The sequence below is a fragment of the Hoplias malabaricus genome, chromosome 18, assembly GCF_029633855.1.
Source record: "Hoplias malabaricus isolate fHopMal1 chromosome 18, fHopMal1.hap1, whole genome shotgun sequence".
Lineage (NCBI taxonomy): Eukaryota > Metazoa > Chordata > Actinopteri > Characiformes > Erythrinidae > Hoplias > Hoplias malabaricus.
Genome location: NC_089817.1, coordinates 10,463,765 through 10,482,964, shown reverse-complemented (window position 1 = coordinate 10,482,964; position 19,200 = coordinate 10,463,765). Strand labels below are relative to the sequence as shown.

Sequence of the window (19,200 nt, the reverse complement as noted above, 5' to 3'; positions counted from 1 at the left end):
TCTGAGGAGAGTAGAAACGGTTACTGCAGCAAAGTGGGACAAACACCGAATGAACGCTCTCAGTAAATGAAGAAATTGAAGTGTCGAGTGTCCATGACCATACGGAAAGTGTTTTTCCCACTTTCAAAGTCTTCCTTTCAATTGTTAGATGAAGGAATTTTTTTAATAAACATTCAATTTATAACTGTGTGCCCAAACTTTTGACTGTCACTGAGTGTGTCTTCTGTGCTGTTGTAGGTAAAGCAGCGTGTGTGGAGGGTGATGCTGGGACAGTGAGCAGGATGCGGGTCACATGGTCAGGTGTTTCTCTCCTCCTCTTCGCTGCTGTGCTGGGATTGGCTGACTCTGAGCTGCCGGAGGGATCCATCACTGCAGGTGAGGAAAGATCACTGAGCTGAATGAGTTGAAGATCACTGTCAAAACTGAAAGTATTTTAAACAAAACAGAGCTTATTTCACACAAGCGAGAATTACACATAGTTCAGCTCAGGAGCCCTTTATCCCTGTAGAGCCAACACGAAAAAACATTTCCACTGCACATCATTTCTCCAGGCAGCTGCGGCGTAGGGTTTTATTTTTATGGTTTAACAGCATTTTATTTTGTCATTTTGGAGATACGACTTCATAAATTCAGGATGTTTACACTCTGTAATGGTAGGGGGTGCTTAGGAGTGAAAAATCACACCTAGTATTTCTTTAACTGTCAGATAAACTCAGAACTAAACTTCTGATGCTGGATGAAGTAATCAGCAAAGTGTGCAAGTTTCTGGGTACCGGGTATCCAAACGTTTATAATGAATTCAAACAATTCGGTTGTACATGAGCTTAAGGTCGTGTTCTCCCTGTGTCAGCATGGGTTTCCTCCAGGTTCTCTGGTTTCCTCCCACAGTCCAAAAACACAGGTTGGTAGGTGGATTGGCGACTCAAAAGTGTCCGTAGGTGTGAGTGTGTGTTGCCCTGTGAAGGACTGGCGCCCCCTCCAGGGTGTATTCCTGCCTTGCGCCCAATGATTCCAGGTAGGCTCTGGACCCACCGCGACCCTGAACTGGATAAGCGCTTACAGATAATGAATGAATGAATGAATGAGCTTAAGGTCATCATACCTGATGCTAAGTGTGGGACAGGGGTTTGTAATGCTTTAGAGCAGTGGAACTGTGTTCTCTAAAAGTAGCGCTCCATTCTATAGAGTTGGGATGAGTTAGAGTGTGGTTTAGAAGTTAATGTGGTTGAATGCTATCATACACACTGTCATATTCTCACAGCTAGTGTAAAACTTGCCCTGAAGATTAGCACCTGTAGCTACACCAAATGGGGAACACACATCTTGTTATTACCCTTCGGAAAAAAATTTGGACAAGCAGCTGTCCAAAAAACTTTTATGCTTTGTAATGGAAATCTGCATGAGCTTTGACTTCATTGCAGCAGCCCCCTGACACACAAGACACACACAAACCTTTCTTTATTCTGTTTCCATATTGAGTCAAAAGTTTGATTTATGGGTAATTTTCTGTTATTTCTGCTGATAACTGCACCTATCAGGCAGGATCCACTTCATTCCTCTGGCTCTAGCCTTGAGGCTGCGCATGTTTACTGGCGACATGTTGAGCTCATAGGCGCTGAAGTGACAGCAGGGTTCCTCTGATGTGCGCAGACGTTTGGCAGTTGCCGTGTTATTCGCTGCTCTGGCAGAAATAATACAAGACAAATAGATCCGTCCACCATTGCCAGGCGATTCTCAGCGGAGCACATTCCCCCGTCACTACGCTGTCGAAATAAAACCCACACACACACACACACACACTGCAGCTAACTGCTCCATTCAGCCCTGTCCACTGCTAATGCTAATGAAAACTGAAGGTACAGCAACCTACGGCTAATTAAAAATCACACGCAAGTGTGAACATGCACAAACACACACACACACACCATTAATTCACATAGAAGCACAAACACATGCTAGCAGCCATGCTAACACATCTCTATGAAATGCTAATGAAATATGAAATTATAGCAAACTATGGCTAATCAGAATCACACACAGGTGTAAACACACACACACACACACATTAAACCCCAGCTTCAGAAAGCGACTGAAATCAGTGATATATTAACTCAGTTTATCTTCACACACGTTTTACTGTAAGACCCATGTGCATTTAATAAAATCTGATCTGTAACACATTCTCAAAATGTTTGGACTGGAACATGTTTAATAATCTGAATTTTAAAACAATATGGAACCTTTTGGTACTGAAGACAGTTATTTCAGTTTATTGTTTGACTTTTTTCTGCCATTTTCTTCACATGCACCACAATATTTTTATACATAAAAATTCCTCCATTAAAATAATATTCTTTAATGGTAGAGAATTTAATGGAGAAAATCCCTAGGTTGTAAACAACAACAGCTTCAGTGCTAGTGCATTTTTGGCCAAATCTTAACCAACAGCCTTGTCTTGACATGGATGGATGGATGGATGGATGGATGGATGGATGGATGGAAAGAAGGAAAGAACAACAAGTCCACAAATTTGTACAATGTTGAATTCCTGATGCCTGCGCAGTGGCAATAATTAGCCTTAACCCGGCCTTTACACCTAACTTTTCCAAAACCTAACTCTAAAATCATACTTTTTAGAGGTCACGGCCTTCTGAGTTTATTAATAATTTATTTACTTGACCATTGTTATTATTGAATTTTTTTTTTAACCCTTGGATTCAAAAACATGAACAGAATATCACATAGTAGACACACACACATCCTAGCACATCTCTGTGCTCTGTGGCAAAGGTAATTACTGCATCCGTCACAGGGGGAGTGTGAATGGGCTTTTATCTGTGGCCCGTGTGGAGGTCAGCCATTGCTCAGGGACACAGAAAGCAGCTCTGCGGCTCAAAGCCTTTGAGGCTGAAGTCATTTCTCCCATACTAAGCACTCACCGCTGAGCTCATTAATTGTCATCCCGCTGCTTTAGAAGAGTCCAGATCCAGATACAGTGCATTTAAAACGGTGCCACAATGGTGTCCTCATTCACTGCTGCTACAGAGAAGTGATAGCTATCTGATTTGCTTGTCTCTTTCCGTCCATTTGCTAAATGGCATAATGGCGCGTACCGTAATTTGACGGATTGTGAATCAACCCCCTGGCTCTGTACCATGGGGAATTACACCTGTGTGAGAAAGATAAGTGGATGACACGAGAATGGGCAAATTTCTCAGAATTAGCAGACATTCCTCCAGACCATCCACAGTGAAAAGAGAGGCGTGAATGGAATCAAAAGAAAGAAACGAGAATGTTCTCTCAGGTTTGTACAGTTTACATTCAGGCCCAGAATTAATGACTCCCTTAAGTTCTTTGATTACCCACTGAACAAACCTGCCCCACTGGCAGAATCTTGAACTTGTCATTTTAATTAACAAGGAGATTTGCGGTTCTTGGTACTCAGCCAGGTCTGCCATGTCTTCATACATTTGCTTGACCCATCACTGCACCGTTGGGTGCATTAACGACCCTCCGCCCCACAAGGAAGGGAACCTAATTAAGGAGATACATCGGCACATGGTCAGAAAATAATACCTGTGAATGCCTGAGCTCCCGGTCGATCCGGTGAAGCGTCCAGAGAGTTAAAGTGTTCTCCCAGTCCTTCAGCGGTAATGAGCTGAACCTGGAGTGGATCCAAAGCTGGGATTAAATGAAAGGCCAACTTCATGCCGTACAGGGTCGCCGTCATTGCCGGTGATGGCCTGTCACACAGAGAGATACAAAGCTGAGGGCAAGACATCTTTTCCCCATTTATCCACCTACTGCTGAGGGGATCTGTAGGAGAGGTTCAGTGCAGAACAATGAGTTAAGAAATTCATCATCACCTTTACCTTACTCAGTCTTTATTCAGGATCATTATACCCAGTAGGTAAAATTAGTTGAGTCTAGTGTTAAATACTGATATGGAAACAGACAAAGCCTTCTCTACATCACTTCCTCTGCACATGTTTTCTCAAGGTTTATGGAAGCAGATGAAAATGAAACAGTAGCGACTGGAAATCATGGGTGCAAGCGAAAAAATCCCGAGAGACAAGTTCTCATACTTTGTGTTGGGACACACCTGGGGACATTACAGTGCCTCACCAGATGGACAGAAAAACAGACAGTGTATGGACAGAGTTTATCATCAAAGATACTGGTGAAAAGGATTCCTTTGTCCACACATTGATAATGGCTTCACACACCACCACCACCATTGTCGCCATGTTTGTTGTTGTCAAAAACTTTAGACTCTGAGCTGTTCCTATTAGTACATACTGATAAAAATTCCATTCCAATTTAAAGGATATGCATGAAATTATGTGGCCACTGATGGTTGCATGTCCTCACTGTCCAAAGGAAAACCCTATAGCTCCAAAAACAGTGACTTTGTCACGCCTTCGTCCTGTCATGTCTGTTGTCCCTGGCCATGTGCTTTTAGCACATGGCTATGTTTTGTTTATGTCCTTGTCTCCGCCCTCGTCCCGCCTCTGTTCCGCCTCCTCGTCCGTGTCATCTGTTAACCCGTCCTCCTCGTAATCTGTCTCAGGTGCGTCTCGTCAGTGTCTTGTATTTAAGTCCCTTTCCTGCACTTCCTGTTTGTTGGTCATTGTTCTCTTGTTCTTTGTCATGTCAGTCGTGTTATCAAGTCTGTCTCTGTAAATTTCCACGTTGTCGTTTCATTTCCGGTCGTTTCGTTCTTTAGTCTGTCTGTCCCGTTTGCCCTGATTTGCTCCTCGTGTCCCGTTTAGCCTGTTTGGCTCCCCGTTTCTTGTCTTTTTGTTAATGTCTCTTTGTTTTGTTATTATTCGTAAATTAAAGAGTATCTGTGCTTTAGCAATGTGTCCGCTCCATCAGTCCGCCCCGCATTCCTGACAGAATGACCAACCGATATATGGACGCAGCTAGCACAGACTATTACCTCAAGGGGTGTGCCGTTCACCGGACTCCATTCCGCACAGGCCCCAAAGATCCTGTGGGGGAGGCTTTGAGAGCGGCCTCGGAATGGAGTCGCCGGCTCCAGCTCCTGCCTGGCGCTGTTCCGAGTCCTATACCGCGGGAGTCGAAAGAGTCGGCGGAAGAAGCGTGCTGGAGTCCCCCCCTCGCTGGGGGATTACCCCCTCAGTTCCGGGGAAATTTTTGGGGGGGCGTTAAGGGTAGGGGCTGTTAGCCTCCGACCTCAGAGCTACGGAGGTGAGGCTAACAGGGGCGCACCTCGAGGGGATCTAATGGGTGCGCCTGTGAAACCCCCTAAACCCTTTACAGCTCCAGCGCGAGCCCGGCGAGCAGCACAAACCTCTGTCTTCATTAACGCGGCGCCTCCAGCCGCGCCTAGCTTCGTGAGCGCGGTGCGCGCCTCTCCTGTCTTCGTGAGCGCGACGCGCGCCTCTCCTGTCTCCGTGGACGACGTCGCAGATTCCTCTGCCTCCGTGGACGTCGTCGCACGCTCTCCAGTCTCCGTGGACGACGTCGCAGATTCATCTGCCTCCGTGGACGACGTCGCAGATTCATCTGCCTCCGTGGACGTCGTCGCACGATCTCCAGTCTCCGTGGACGACGTCGCAGATTCATCTGCCTCCGTGGACGTCGTCCACGGAGACAGTGCGACGACGTCCACGGAGGCAGATGAATCTGCGATGTCTTCGTGAGCGCGACGCGCGCCTCTCCTGTCTCCGTGGACGACGTCGCAGATTCCTCTGCCTCCGTGGACGTCGTCGCACGCTCTCCAGTCTCCGTGGACGACGTCGCAGATTCATCTGCCTCCGTGGACGACGTCGCAGATTCATCTGCCTCCGTGGACGTCGTCGCACGATCTCCAGTCTCCGTGGACGACGTCGCAGATTCATCTGCCTCCGTGGACGTCGTCGCACTGTCTCCGTGGACGACGTCGCAGATTCATCTGCCTCCGTGGACGTCGTCGCACGTTCTCCAGTCTCCGTGGACGACGTCGCAGATTCATCTGCCTCCGTGGACGTCGTCGCACGTTCTCCAGTCTCCGTGGATGACGTCGCAGATTCATCTGCCTCCGTGGACGTCGTCGCACGGTCTCCAGTCTCCGTGGACGACGTCGCAGATTCATCTGCCTCCGTGGACATCGTCGCACTGTCTCCAGTCCCCGTGGACGACGTCGCAGGTCTCCCTGCCTCCGTGGACGTCGTCGCACTGTCTCCAGTCTCCGTGGACGACGTCGCAGATTCATCTGCCTCCGTGGACCTCGTCGCACTTTCTCCAGTCTCAGTGGACGTCGTCGCAGGTCTCCCTGCCTCCGTGGACGTCGTCGCACTGTCTCCAGTCTCCGTGGACGACGTCGCAGATTCATCTGCCTCCGTGGACGACGTCGCAGATTCCTCTGCCTCCGTGGACGTCGTCACCGTTTCTCCTGTCTCCGTGGACGACGTCGCAGATTCATCTGCCTCCGTGGACGTCGTCGCACGTTCTCCAGTCTCCGTGGACGACGTCGCAGATTCATCTGCCTCCGTGGACGTCGTCGCAGTTCTCCCTGCCTCAGTGGACGTCACTGCAAGCTCCGCTGTCTCCGTGGACGTCACTGCAGGCCCCCCTGCCTCCTTGGACGTCGTCGCAGGTTCCCCTGCCTCCGTGGACGACGTCGCAGGTTCCCCTGCCTCCGTGGACGACGTCGCAGGTTCCCCTGCCTCCGTGGACGACGTCGCAGGTTCCCCTGCCTCCGTGGACGACGTCGCAGGTTCCCCTGCCTTCGTGGACGTCGTTGCAGGTTCCCCTGCCTCCGTGGACGTCGCTGCAGGGCCTCCTGTCTCCGTGATGGTGGTACCCGCCGCTCCAGTCTCTGTGATGGCGGCACCCACCGCTCCTGTCTCCGTGATGGCGGCACCCGCCGCTCCTGTCCCCGTGACTGTGGCTACGGCCGCTCCTGTCCCCGTGACTGTGGCTACGGCCGCTCCTGTCCCCGTGACTGTGGCTACGGCCGCTCCTGTCCCCGTGACTGTGGCTACGGCCGCTCCTGTCCCCGTGACTGTGGCTACGGCCGCTCCTGTCCCCGTGACTGTGGCTACGGCCGCTCCTGTCCATGTCCGTAGGTCGGCCCGAAGGACTTCGGGGACGTATCCGTCCAATGTCCAGTCACCTGTCTTGTCTCCGGTCCAGTTTCCCTTTCAATCCCCTGTCCCGTCTCCGTTTCAGTCTAGTGTCATGTCACCTGTCCTGTCTTCTGTCCAGTCACGTACCCCGTCCAGTCTAACGTTCCTATCCTGTCCAGTGTCTTGTCACCAGTCTCTGCTCCCGTCCAGTCCCAGCACCAAGTCCTGTCACCTGTCCCGTCTTCTGTCCAGTCCCTGTTTCCATCCAGTGTCATGTCCAATGTCAAAAACCCTGTCAAGTCTCATGTGTCCACTCCCGTCATGTCCAGTCCGTTCCAGTCTTTTGTTACCTCCCTTTGTCAGTCACCTGTCATGTCCCATGTCCTGTCTCGTATATTCGGTTCTGTTGTGTCCCCAGCTCCAGTGTCTGTTCCCGTATTGTCCTGAGTCCTGTCACCCGTCGGTTTGTTGTCCTGTCTTGTTTTCCTTGCCCTCTCCTGTGCCAGCTCCTGGGGGGTTTAGGAGTACGCGCCCCGGGAGTTGCGCGTTCATGGGGGGGGGCATCTGTCACGCCTTCGTCCTGTCATGTCTGTTGTCCCTGGCCATGTGCTTTTAGCACATGGCTATGTTTTGTTTATGTCCTTGTCTCCGCCCTCGTCCCGCTTCTGTTCCGCCTCCTCGTCCGTGTCATCTGTTAACCCGTCCTCCTCGTTATCTGTCTCAGGTGCGTCTGGTCAGTGTCTTGTATTTAAGTCCCTTTCCTGCACTTCCTGTTTGTTGGTCATTGTTCTCTCGTTCTTTGTCATGTCAGTCGTGTTATCAAGTCTGTCTCTGTAAATTTTCACGTTGTCGTTTCATTTCCGGTCGTTTCGTTCTTTAGTCTGTCTGTCCCGTTTGCCCTGATTTGCTCCTCGTGTCCCGTTTAGCCTGTTTGGCTCCCCGTTTCTTGTCTTTTTGTTAATGTCTCTTTGTTTTGTTATTATTCGTAAATTAAAGAGTATCTGTGCTTTAGCGAATGCGTCCGCTCCGTCAGTCCGCCCCGCGTTCCTGACAGACTTTATAGAAGGAAAATAATCTTTTTTAAAAAAAGTTTTTATTTAAAGTAAAATTGGAGCATTTCTATTGGTCCATTCGTCATGACATTTACACACAATATGCTGTGTTCAAATGATGTAGTAAAAATCAACAAATTGACATTGACTGATATTATAGGTTTTTTAATATACACTCATTTAATATACACTCATGAACTAAAAAAAAAAACAGACATTACTGAGAGCTCTTTGTTCACAGATAATATTTATGAGTACAGTTAATAAAAGCTATTTTAAAGCATTTTCTCTATTGTTTTTATTGGCCAGGGCACACCTGGAAGATATTTGTAATCTCAGTCAGCATTGTTTGTTAAATAAATAATAGATAAATAGTAGTCAAGAGTTTGCAATATCTTTTGTTTAATTTTGCCTTGCTGCGTTAGCCTTAGGTCCTTTTTTTTTGGACAATGGGTCCTTTCAGAGTTCAAGGTTTCTATTAAGATTAGAGAAAATATAAAAAAGACACTTAACAGGTCTTAGCTAACTGGCTACATTTGATGCTAATTTTAGAGTGTTTTATTTTTTAACCCATCAACATTATTAATTCTAGTCCTGTATATAAACTCATTTCAACTATTAATTATGTTCCATCGGATACAGGTTTGATGGAGAAATGCTGCCCTTTTAAGTCTTGTAAGTCTTTTGGGACATGCTAGGAGCCTGGTGGCCATGTGTCTGCAGCGTGTCGGTGCTTTATTTGGTGGAAGACAATTTTTTTTAACAATAGTGAAATGGTGTTGTTGAAGAGCCTTTTTCTGGGCACTGTAGCTCTGAGTTTATTCTGCTGAACAAAAGCTTTGTCTTGGCATGTTTCCCAGTGATGGCACAGGGATATGGAAAGATAAAAAGTGTGACGGAGGACGGAGTTTCGAGAGCAAGCCTTGGGCTAGAGTGGAAATAAAAAGTGTTTGAAATTCACTGGAGGTACAGATGTAAGGTCCGTTCAAATTGATTCCACTGGGGCATGGCATGGCCATTTTCCTGAAAATTCTGTGTTTGCTTCAGTCTTTTAACCTTCAGTGTAGTACGTGGACGATGAATGCGTACAATCTTACTGCGTTTGTGTTAAAGCAGGTTTATGTAATGATTAAGGAAACTCTTGCAGATGATGGGAGAACACGACTGACATGGATTTCTAATTGGTCCTCAGCTTTGACGTACAGTTCTAGGAAAATATAAACTGATATAAATCCATTCCAGAAACCTGCACATAGAGAAAACATTTTAGGTGCCATTTGGATATATACAATGTATCCAAAAGTTTGTAGACATCAATTAGTGAAGTCTGCTACATTAATCTGCACACCTTCATAGAAAAGCATTGAGCAATAAAATGAAATACTGTTAAGCAGCTACACAGAAGCCTACAGTCCAATGCCAACAGACAGAAAATCCCCAATTCTGTGGGGCAGTGGAAAGGTGTTCTCTGGTGTGATGGAATTCCACTATAATCTTGTGGCTAAATTGGATTAAATCCACACAGTATCTACTGTAATGCCTCCCCAGAAGAAAACCTGTTTAGTAGAAATAAACCTGTTTGTAGGAATGTAGCGTTAAAAGTGAAAAGTGCAGCTATATTTAATAACACTGGAAAATATTCTGTTGATTTAATTATTGCTAAATCTGTCCATAGTAATTGGACTAACACAGTTGGTGTTTCCAAAGATGTCCAAGTCTTCATCTCGCCATGTTACACACTCAGCCAAGTTATTAACTTTTGGACACAAATGCCAAAACACTTAGAGACCCATCTTAACAAATACAGCATGTACACACTCAAATAATATAACAGATTTTATTGTGTTTCAATGTTTAATATCAAATGACAAACTCACAATTTGTTGTGACAGGTTGTGTGTATGCATGAATATATTAGACTACATTATTAACAGGAATAAGCAATGTGTAATTATAGATATGTTGTTAATATGGATGGCTTACGGTAACAGTTCTGTAGCTAAAGCATGGTTTTCAATGATGTACAGTACAATATTTAATGGCTGAACTGATTTAATAAGCTTAGTATAGAACTATTATACCGCACTATAGAAATATTATTATTATTATTTTGTGGTCAGATGTGTCCGGCGGAGAAAGGAAATGACTCCGTGTTGAGGTCAAACCATGGCAGCTGGTTCCCTTCATGAAGAGAAGTGATATTTTAATCACGTCTTCCTGGAAACTCATTTCTGCTGTTAGGTTGGTGTAAACTGTAGCAGGGTAATCTGGCAGTGCAGTGAGAGTGTGTTATTATTCAGGTAATGGATACAGTGTTGGGATTAGAGCCTAATGAAGGGCTTATGTGTCAGCACAGATGTCTCTAATTAACCGCTTTAAGAACACATCAGTGAGAGAGAGAGAGGGTTACTTGGCTCAGTATATAGTGTGGATATTTCTAATTAGTGCTTAATTTAAGTAGACCCGTTGTTCACACAAGCTTTCAGTGACCAAAACATTCATGCAGTCTCCATACAAAAGCCCCGCTGATAAAAAAAAAAAGGTACCGAGTCTGGTGGTTCCGTACCTGTCTCCTATAGTTACATAGTGCAGTTTCTGCAGTGCTGAGCCCCAAATAGCCATGACAGAGTTACAGTTAAAAGTAACACTAGGTAGTAATTTTACTACAACATTACAGATTCAACATCGTTGTGAGTGTATTTGACGTAATGGAGCCTCTGTGATTGCTCTGTGAACAAAGAGCACTATAACTTTTGAAGTTGTGTTGGAAGGACCCTCACAAAACCTGTAGTCCATGCCCCACAATATTAACACGTTGGGCAAAATATATTGTTGACTAAAACTGAGTTGCACATCAGAATTATTCCAAATGTTGTGCCTGAGAAGTACTGAATATATAAAAAAAAAATATGCTGCAGATAGCTACAATTATTTATGAGTAATGGCCTCCTCAGCTAGGTCCGCACCGTCCTGGTGGTCCGTACTGGTGTATTCTGCATTAATTCAGAGATAGCCCTTCATTTGTGGTTCATTAAGGCTTCCAGACCTGCATGCAGTTTGGTTTGAGAGACTTCCTGCTTGATTGCAGGAGTGCGCCCTTTGCTCAGGTGGTTTTCATAAATGGCTGCAGGAGATGCAAGAGTAAACGAACTGCACTTGATGAAATGTTGGCGTGTGCAGATAAGCCAGGGTTATGAGCGAGTGCTAAAGGATATGGCTGTTATCTGATGGAAAGCTGTGAGCTGGACTGACTTCATTTCCCATAGTGCCTCAGGGGCCTGCCTGGGTAATCTGGACCATCTTCATATTTACCCCCAGGGTGAGGAGGCTCCTAGATAACATTGTTGCTGGAAATGTACCTGACACTGTTAGCATGGCTGAGTGGCACTCCTTTAACTCCAGGCTTGGGTCATGGCTTTTTACTTCCTCTGGTAGTGCGACGAGACAATGAGGATGAGGATCTTGGAGATCCAGGAAGAACCTGAGGCCTTTATCACCAGCAGGGCACATGTGTAAGTTTGTGTATGAGAAAGAGAGAGGGAGCAGTCTACGTGAGCCAAATGAATTTGAAAACCAATGTTCTAGAGGAGCATTTTGAGATAAGCCTCATTGTCCTACCAGTTCAACCATGCAGTCCACACAAACACAGCACACTTCCTCGGTCATTTTTATCTGAACTACTCTTCATCTCTGCTCTTGGAAACTTTGCATGTGACATTCATTCATTCCTTCACTGTTTTTGAGATTTGAAGGAAGTTAAATGCTGGAGATCATACACTCTTCTATTTCATGTGTTATTCATGTGAGTTGATGCAACAAAACCAACCCTTTTACATTTTTACCCTGCTGCTTTTTGCTCTTTTTCTTTTATTACTGAACCTGTCAGACACAGATTTAAAGAAAACAGCCTCTGTTCTGACTGACTGCACTGAACGGCCAAACAATGCAGATACCTGGTCTGACTGGAGCCTGTCCATCTTTGCTGCAGTAACAGCCTCTACGCTTCCAGCAAGGCTTTAAACTAGATGTTTGAACTTTGTTGGATGATTAGTACGGGATCATAAACACCAGTCGGAGGGGTGCTTTTCACACCACTATGAATAAGAGCTATGGAGATTACACAAACTCTGTTCACGCAGCAGAACATCTGTGTCCATAATGAGGGAACCTTAAAGCAGTTGAATTCACTTGTTGTAAGGGCTCTCTACTAACTTTTGGACATGCCATGTACATTGTGGGCAGCTCTTCAGAATCAGAGATTGGGTTACACCTCAGTGAAGCGGCACTGGCTGTTTGACAGGAGACAGGAGAGGGTTTCTTTGGATTACAGCATGTGGAGGATGAGCCTGGGTTTGTGTGTGTGGTGTAAATGACTGGAGAGAAGTAGCAGCAGTTCCCAGCAGATGGATGAGTGAGTGTGGGTGGAAGTGTGGGTTGGTGGTGAAGACCGTTCATGTGTGTATGTGTGTGTGTGTGTGCGCTCTGTGTGTGAGCATGCATGTCTGGGAATGATTGATGACAACGGGAGTGAGAAAGATCTAATTGAATTAGTACAACTCATTATTCTATGTACAAAGCTTGGACAACAGCAGATCTGCACTGCCTGCCGATGACAACACACTTGTCCATCCAACGCCTGGGAGCTTTCAAGAATCCATGCTGGAGGTGATTTATTTAAAGCCCTTGACGGGCGAAAAATACAAATTAAAAAGTACCAATCAAATTTGAAACACCAAGTAGCAGCAAAATATAATTATGAAAGTTTCTGTAATTTTTATATTTTTGGTGCAATGCAACTAACATGAGATAAAGCATTGTTTGGTCCAACAATTTCTCCAGAGCTTACGTTTTCAGTACTGCACTGGACCTACAAAGCTAATGTGGCTACAGACATATGCCTGTGGATTAAGCCACTTTTGGAAGGGGTTGGGAAGGCTACTAAGTAGAAACTAATATGTCCAAAGTCAGCACTTTAAAGCATATAGTGCACAGACCACAGCAACAGGTGTCAGACATTAGACAAAAAAACCTTCAGGCGTCTTTAGGTGAGAAAGTGGTGCAGACTTCTATCATAGCAGTGTTTCTGGCAGAAGAGTGCTTCTCTGGATTGTGTTAAAAAAGACTGTACACTTACTGCACAGTACGGAGTAGTGTTAAAATGCACACTACAAAGTGGATGAATCTCTATTGTAAAGTCCTTTGTAGATTCCTGAGCCTTGAAGGCATTCCTCACATTTATCCATTTTTGTCCAGTCTGAGTCAATCAAGGCTTTAACTACAAACTGAAGCAAGTGTGTGATGTAGGCATCCACTTTACCCCGTTAATTTGGGGGCATTGGTCTAGTTAACTTTCATTACTTCTTCACTAAATAAGTTCCATCGTTACTGATTCTGAAATAAAGAAAGCCATTACACCCCACTGTCATTGTCCACTTTGGACTGTGTCATGTGCTGTTAGTCAGTGGAGGATTCCTCAGGAGAAGTCCTCTTTCCCCCAGTGCTAAAGGACTTTCTGCCATAAAGAGTGTCAGCATGGACTCGGTTTTCTGCTCTGGGTTCAAGTAGAGGCTTCAAAATAAATTCAGACATCAAACACTGTTTCAAACTTTACTTTCTCTGTGAATCTGGATAATTTTTCCAAACACAGATTATTCTTTATGACTGACATAAAAGCAGGCATTTCTGGTGTTTACTTCACACTCCATTAGTATATGATCCCTCTGAGAGGCAGCATTTCTTCACCATCCACGACATCAACCCAAACAGTAGCTTTACAGGGAAACGGCCAAAAATGTTGACAGATTTTATAAAGACATTTTTTTCATTCAGATCATTTTGGAGTATATTTTTATTTTAGCCAGTCCTTATGAGAGTAGACTGCAGGAATTTTACGGATAGGATTAGGGGGACACAAACTGCCTTTTGAGAACAGGTAAATATGTAAAATTCATGCTTTAACACACTACAGGGTGAAAGAATAGTCACAGGACACCCTTTTATCTGAATACCCCAGCGTGTAATGTGTGGGGGCCTATATTTTAGGCGATGTCTGGAACATGTACGCAATTTTGAAAAACTACTAAACTGGATCAAGAGCATTTTTTTTAGCATTTTTTCCAGTTGGAAGGTGGTCATATTGCATATCAGGGTATAAAAGGGTGTTCTGTGACTTGTTGATGTAGTATTGGACTCTTGTGGCAATCTTCTTTGGCAGAACTTTATTCACTGTCCTGAATCTGGAGCTCCACCATACACCAATCCCAAATTGCGGTTGACATGTTGGCTTCCTTTTATTGAAGTGCCCTAATGCCGTAAATGGCCTTGATTCTTCCTCTCAGAATATGCCACAATACATTTTACATTTTACATTGAACTTGAAACTGTGAGTTTTGGCCGTGGGCGGGGCTTTGGTACGCTCAGGAAGAGCTCCCAGCATGCACCGCGGGCCCACCTTTTTCACTATTTAGCTTAACCATCCTTGAGATTTGCACTACATGTGATTGTCATGCACTTTCTGATTCGGCTTGGTTCCTTCCCCTTAACTGGATTGGGTTCTCCATGGCTGTTTTGTTTGGAAAGAAGGCAATGCCATTTATTAAGATTGGGGACTCTTATCTCTGTCTTTTGACTTAGATTCCGTCCCTGACCACAGACCCCCCTTTCAGGAGACCTGAACAGAAAGGAAAGACAAAAGCAAAAAATGAATACTCCACCCCTTGATAGAAGAAGGGAGGAGATACTTCTGTTTACATTAAACAAGTGTACATTAAGGTCCTCTGCCCTTTGTTTGAACGCAGCATTTTCCAGCATCTCCTTTGTTTCATTTTCCTGCCTTTTTTCCACCCCATCTCCTCCTGAGAGGAACTGTTTCTGCTGGTGCCTGTGCCCCTAGTGGTGGAGCGGAACAGCGCAGGCCTCGGCTCCCACCTCACAATCTCCAACCCACTTTGAATGACTTCATTAAAATTCCTCATCGCAAAAAAATAAATAAAACTGCTAGTGTTCTCCTCATTCTAGAGTTTAGACCTCAAAAACAATGTTTCTGGTAAAGAGAAAATGAATAAAATAAACAATTAAACTTTGGAAATATGGACTAATAGCAGTGATGACGATGGTTCAATATGACTTTTTTATAGCACATTTTGACTGGAATTGAAATGTTAGGTGTAAAAAAATATTAAATTATAAGCATTTGTTTAATGTTTAACTGTAATTCAAAATGTAAACATTCTCCTGTTCTTGTCATTTAATGCTAACTGTTGCAGAGTATTAAATATAACAATCATTTTATTAAACAAAAAACAAATACACTATGTCCATGATCACTAATATCAACATCAAAATCTCATAAACAAAAACATATAAACATATATTTGGATACAATATTATCCACAAGGAGGAGTTGGTGTGTTCTCCCCGTGTCCGTGTGGGTTTCCTCCCACAGTCCAAAAACACACGTTGGTAGGTGGATTGGCAGCTCAAAAGTGTCCGTAGGTGTGAGTGTGTGAGTGAATGTGTGTGTCTGTGTTGCCCTGTGAAGGACTGGCGCCCCCTCCAGGGTGTATTCCCCTCCTTGTGCCCAATGATTCCAGGTAGGCTCTGGACCCACCGCGACCCTGAACTGGATAAGGGTTACAGATAATGAATGAATGAATGAATGAATTATCCACAAGAAAAGAACAAATTGTACTGATATACCTTCCTGGTGGAACTCTTAACGTATGCAGCGACAATCATCTGCCATTCCACAATACTATATTTTTATTATATATATATATAAAATGGCAATTGTCAATTTTAATACTATGTAACTGTTACCACAATGTGTTGAATTTTGAATGACAATTATATATTACACAACACTCAAATTTGTATATTCTTAATAAATGTTAGTGTCAGTATTGGAAACGAATGCAACAGCATGTGCAACACCGTCCCACATTTTGCCTTATGATGTTTATGTAGTGTACTGGCTGAAATGATCGATCAGTCTTATCAGCCTCACAGCAAGCCATCAGCTCTGAATTTGGACCTGAGATATCTCCATGACAACCATGGCACAAGAAAAACATAGGAAGACAGAATTAGGGGGCAGGACATCTCTTCTTCCCACAGGAGACCCATCTTAATGCTCTCCTTTTAGCCTGTAGAGATACATCTGACCTACAGAAAAAAAAAACAGAATTCACTAGTTCTATACAAGCCGGAGAGAGTGCGCTGCAAACCCCTCTTCGGCCATGCAGAGAAAGTCTAGGTCAGTCAGTGTGTGTGGAGGAGGAGAGATTGTGAACGGAGTGCTGCAGCTGGGCCTGTGCTCAGAGAGTATGTCAGTACTTTATGGTGTTTGAGCCAGATGTTGTTGGCCAGTTTGCATTATTCATGACGAACACGTAATGTAAGTACAGTGGGACGCAGAGAGACAAATAACCCTGAACATATCTCTCTACATTCTTTCACCAGATAAAACCTGTCTGCACCACCTCTACACTGAAGTATGTGAAACAAACAGATTGATTAGGTGTCAACCTGAAGGGAGTGATTTTGAAAGTAGCTACTGACCCTCAAGGCTGCATGGTTCTCAACATCCAGCTAAACTGCGGCGCCTATAACTACTATTTACACTGATTATATCCATCCAAGGATATTGGTGTTGGCATAGACCAGGTGTTCAGTTCCTGGGGGTGGCATCCCTCTTGGGAGCCATGCTGTGATCCCTGGAAAGTTGTGAGCATCACGATTGTAGCCTGAATGTATGGCTCATATGGAAACATCCACCACAGATATGTCACTTTTTCCTTAAAATGAGTGTAATATGGTCAGGTGATAACTGTGTGTGTGCACTGATATGCACAATAGTAACAGTTCTACACAGCAATTTCTCCAGTGTTAAATCAACACTTAACGTAACTCTGAGAGTGTTAAATTATTACACTAACAGTGTTAATTCAACACTAATAGAGCTGATTTAACACAGGTGTGTTTACGGTGTATTGACCTACAATAGCAGATTTCAGGAGTCAGCCATCTTGCATTTGAGTGAAGGACCACACCTGACCACTTCTACTAAATATTCCACACCCTATAAACCCTTCTCTCCTCTTTCTGTCCAGAACCACCCCCCCTCCCCCAACTCTGTCAGTGTTCAGTTTCCAGGTCTCAAGCTTAGTTTGGGCCATGGTCAGAGATGATGTTCACCACAGAAATTGAGTTTTCTCTACTAAAAAGTAAATTGTGTTGTTGTCCTTAAAGGGGTTGTCACAGAGGTGGATGCACTTGCTATAACAGTGATTTTTATTTACACCAAAATATATCAAAACAAAAGACAGACTTGGGGAACACAACAGAATACTTAGACAACAAAAGACCTAGACTGAGCGACTTGGACAGGATGACCTGGACAGAGGGGCTTAGACAGATAGAGAAGGAACTGGACTGACAGGGAACTGACAGACAAACCTAGACACAGCTAAACAGAGAGAGCTTAAACAGACTAAACCCAGACATAGAGAGAGACAGACAAACCTAGACAGAGGAAACTAAACAAACTAACCTGAACAAGTACACAAGGAAGGAACAAACATACCAGACTGACAAACAAGGGGAAGAGAAGCATTCAAGGAACCATTGAGAGCGACAGACAGACTAAAGAGAGTGAAACAAATGTCTAACCACCAGGAAATGGCACAAAAGAACTTAAATATACAACTCAGACAAGGAACACCTGGAACAGACAACGAGGAGGCAGGATTACAAATGACACACAATGAGAGGGCGGAGCTAAGGTGGGACAAGGGCGGTCACAACAACAACAACAAATAGCCATGTCCTATGTGAGCACATGGGGGGGGGGGATGCCTTCGCTCACATCACCCTGGTGTTAAGAAATGAAATGGTTCAGGTGTAAAAAGTCAGAGTGGTTTAATGTGAAACTCTCTTTACATTTTAATGCCTTCATCAGCCACATCCCAGAAACACACTGTAAAAATTTGTTAAGCAAAATATTTTTGTCATTTACCTTAACTTATCAAATTACGTTTTGTGGTTTCAACTGGATTTTACGAGTTTTCTGCCTTTTACTTCAAGTTTTTAAATTGCTCCAGGAGGAAAAATTCACCCCCAGTTATCATTATTTTTTCTACATTACTAATATAAATGTTCAGTGTGTTCTACGGAAGGTAACAAAATGTGATTTTTTTACTCCATTATATCATATATCATGCAATAGAGGGTTAAGTGCAGAGTCCAGCAGGTGTGTGTAGTTGGTGCTGATTAGCCCAAAGGAGTCTGGGAAATGGAGTTTCCAGCTGTCACATCACCTGCGACAGTTATGTCCCTTATTGCTGGGAACACAGGCCAGAACCTTACCATCAGTTGTCACTGGACGCTGCCCTCAGGACGCTGTTGGCTGGATATTTTCAGTTGGTGAACCTTTCTCAGTCCAGCAGTGACACTGAGGTGTTAAAAATATCCAGCAGCACTGCTGTGTCTTATCCAGTCATTCCATATGTCAGTGTCATTTAAGTCCTGATCAAAGAACCCTTTGTAGCATTTTGAAGAGTGTAGAGGATCAGTGGAGCTGGTAAAAGACAGTGAGGATAGACGTTGGTGGCTTTAATGTTATGGCTGATTCATGTGTACGTCTATGTACAGGTATATCATACCTCTGACAGCCAGAATGTTTACACTGTATTTCACTGCATTTCCTTAAATTGACAGAGGTGAGGAATCTGTCCTCTGTGTGTGTGTGCGGGTGTGTGTGTGTGTGTGCGTGTGTGCATGTGTAGCATCTGTCTCAGAGTTTTTCTCTGAGATTGAACTCTGTGTTTGCTGATTACTGTTGGCTCAGTTGGCTGATGTCTCAGGCATTGCTGTTTTGTCAGTGTGTGTGTGTGTGTGTGTGTGTGTGTGTGTGCACGGGTGCACGGCTGGAATGGCTTGTGGTGTGTGAATCCACAATTTGCGCTGTCAGGGTGACAGAAAAAGGAGAGGTGTAGTGACAGTGCTGACAGAAGATAAACACAACAGACACACACACACACACACACACACACACAGGCTGTCAGGATGACACA

The 19,200-nt window shown here is 44.5% G+C and overlaps 1 protein-coding gene across 2 annotated transcripts in view; it reads left to right on the top strand.

Moving 5' to 3' along the window:
• The first annotated feature begins 258 nt into the window (after positions 1–258).
• Positions 259–19,200, top strand: part of LOC136674271 (roundabout homolog 1-like) — a 237,555-nt gene continuing 218,613 nt past the window's right edge. For both annotated transcript variants that reach the window (XM_066650185.1, XM_066650184.1), the window contains exon 1: positions 259–375. In XM_066650185.1, coding sequence (XP_066506282.1) covers positions 282–375 — 94 coding nt within the window. In that variant the 5' untranslated portion in view covers positions 259–281. The remainder of the gene's footprint in view (positions 376–19,200) is intronic.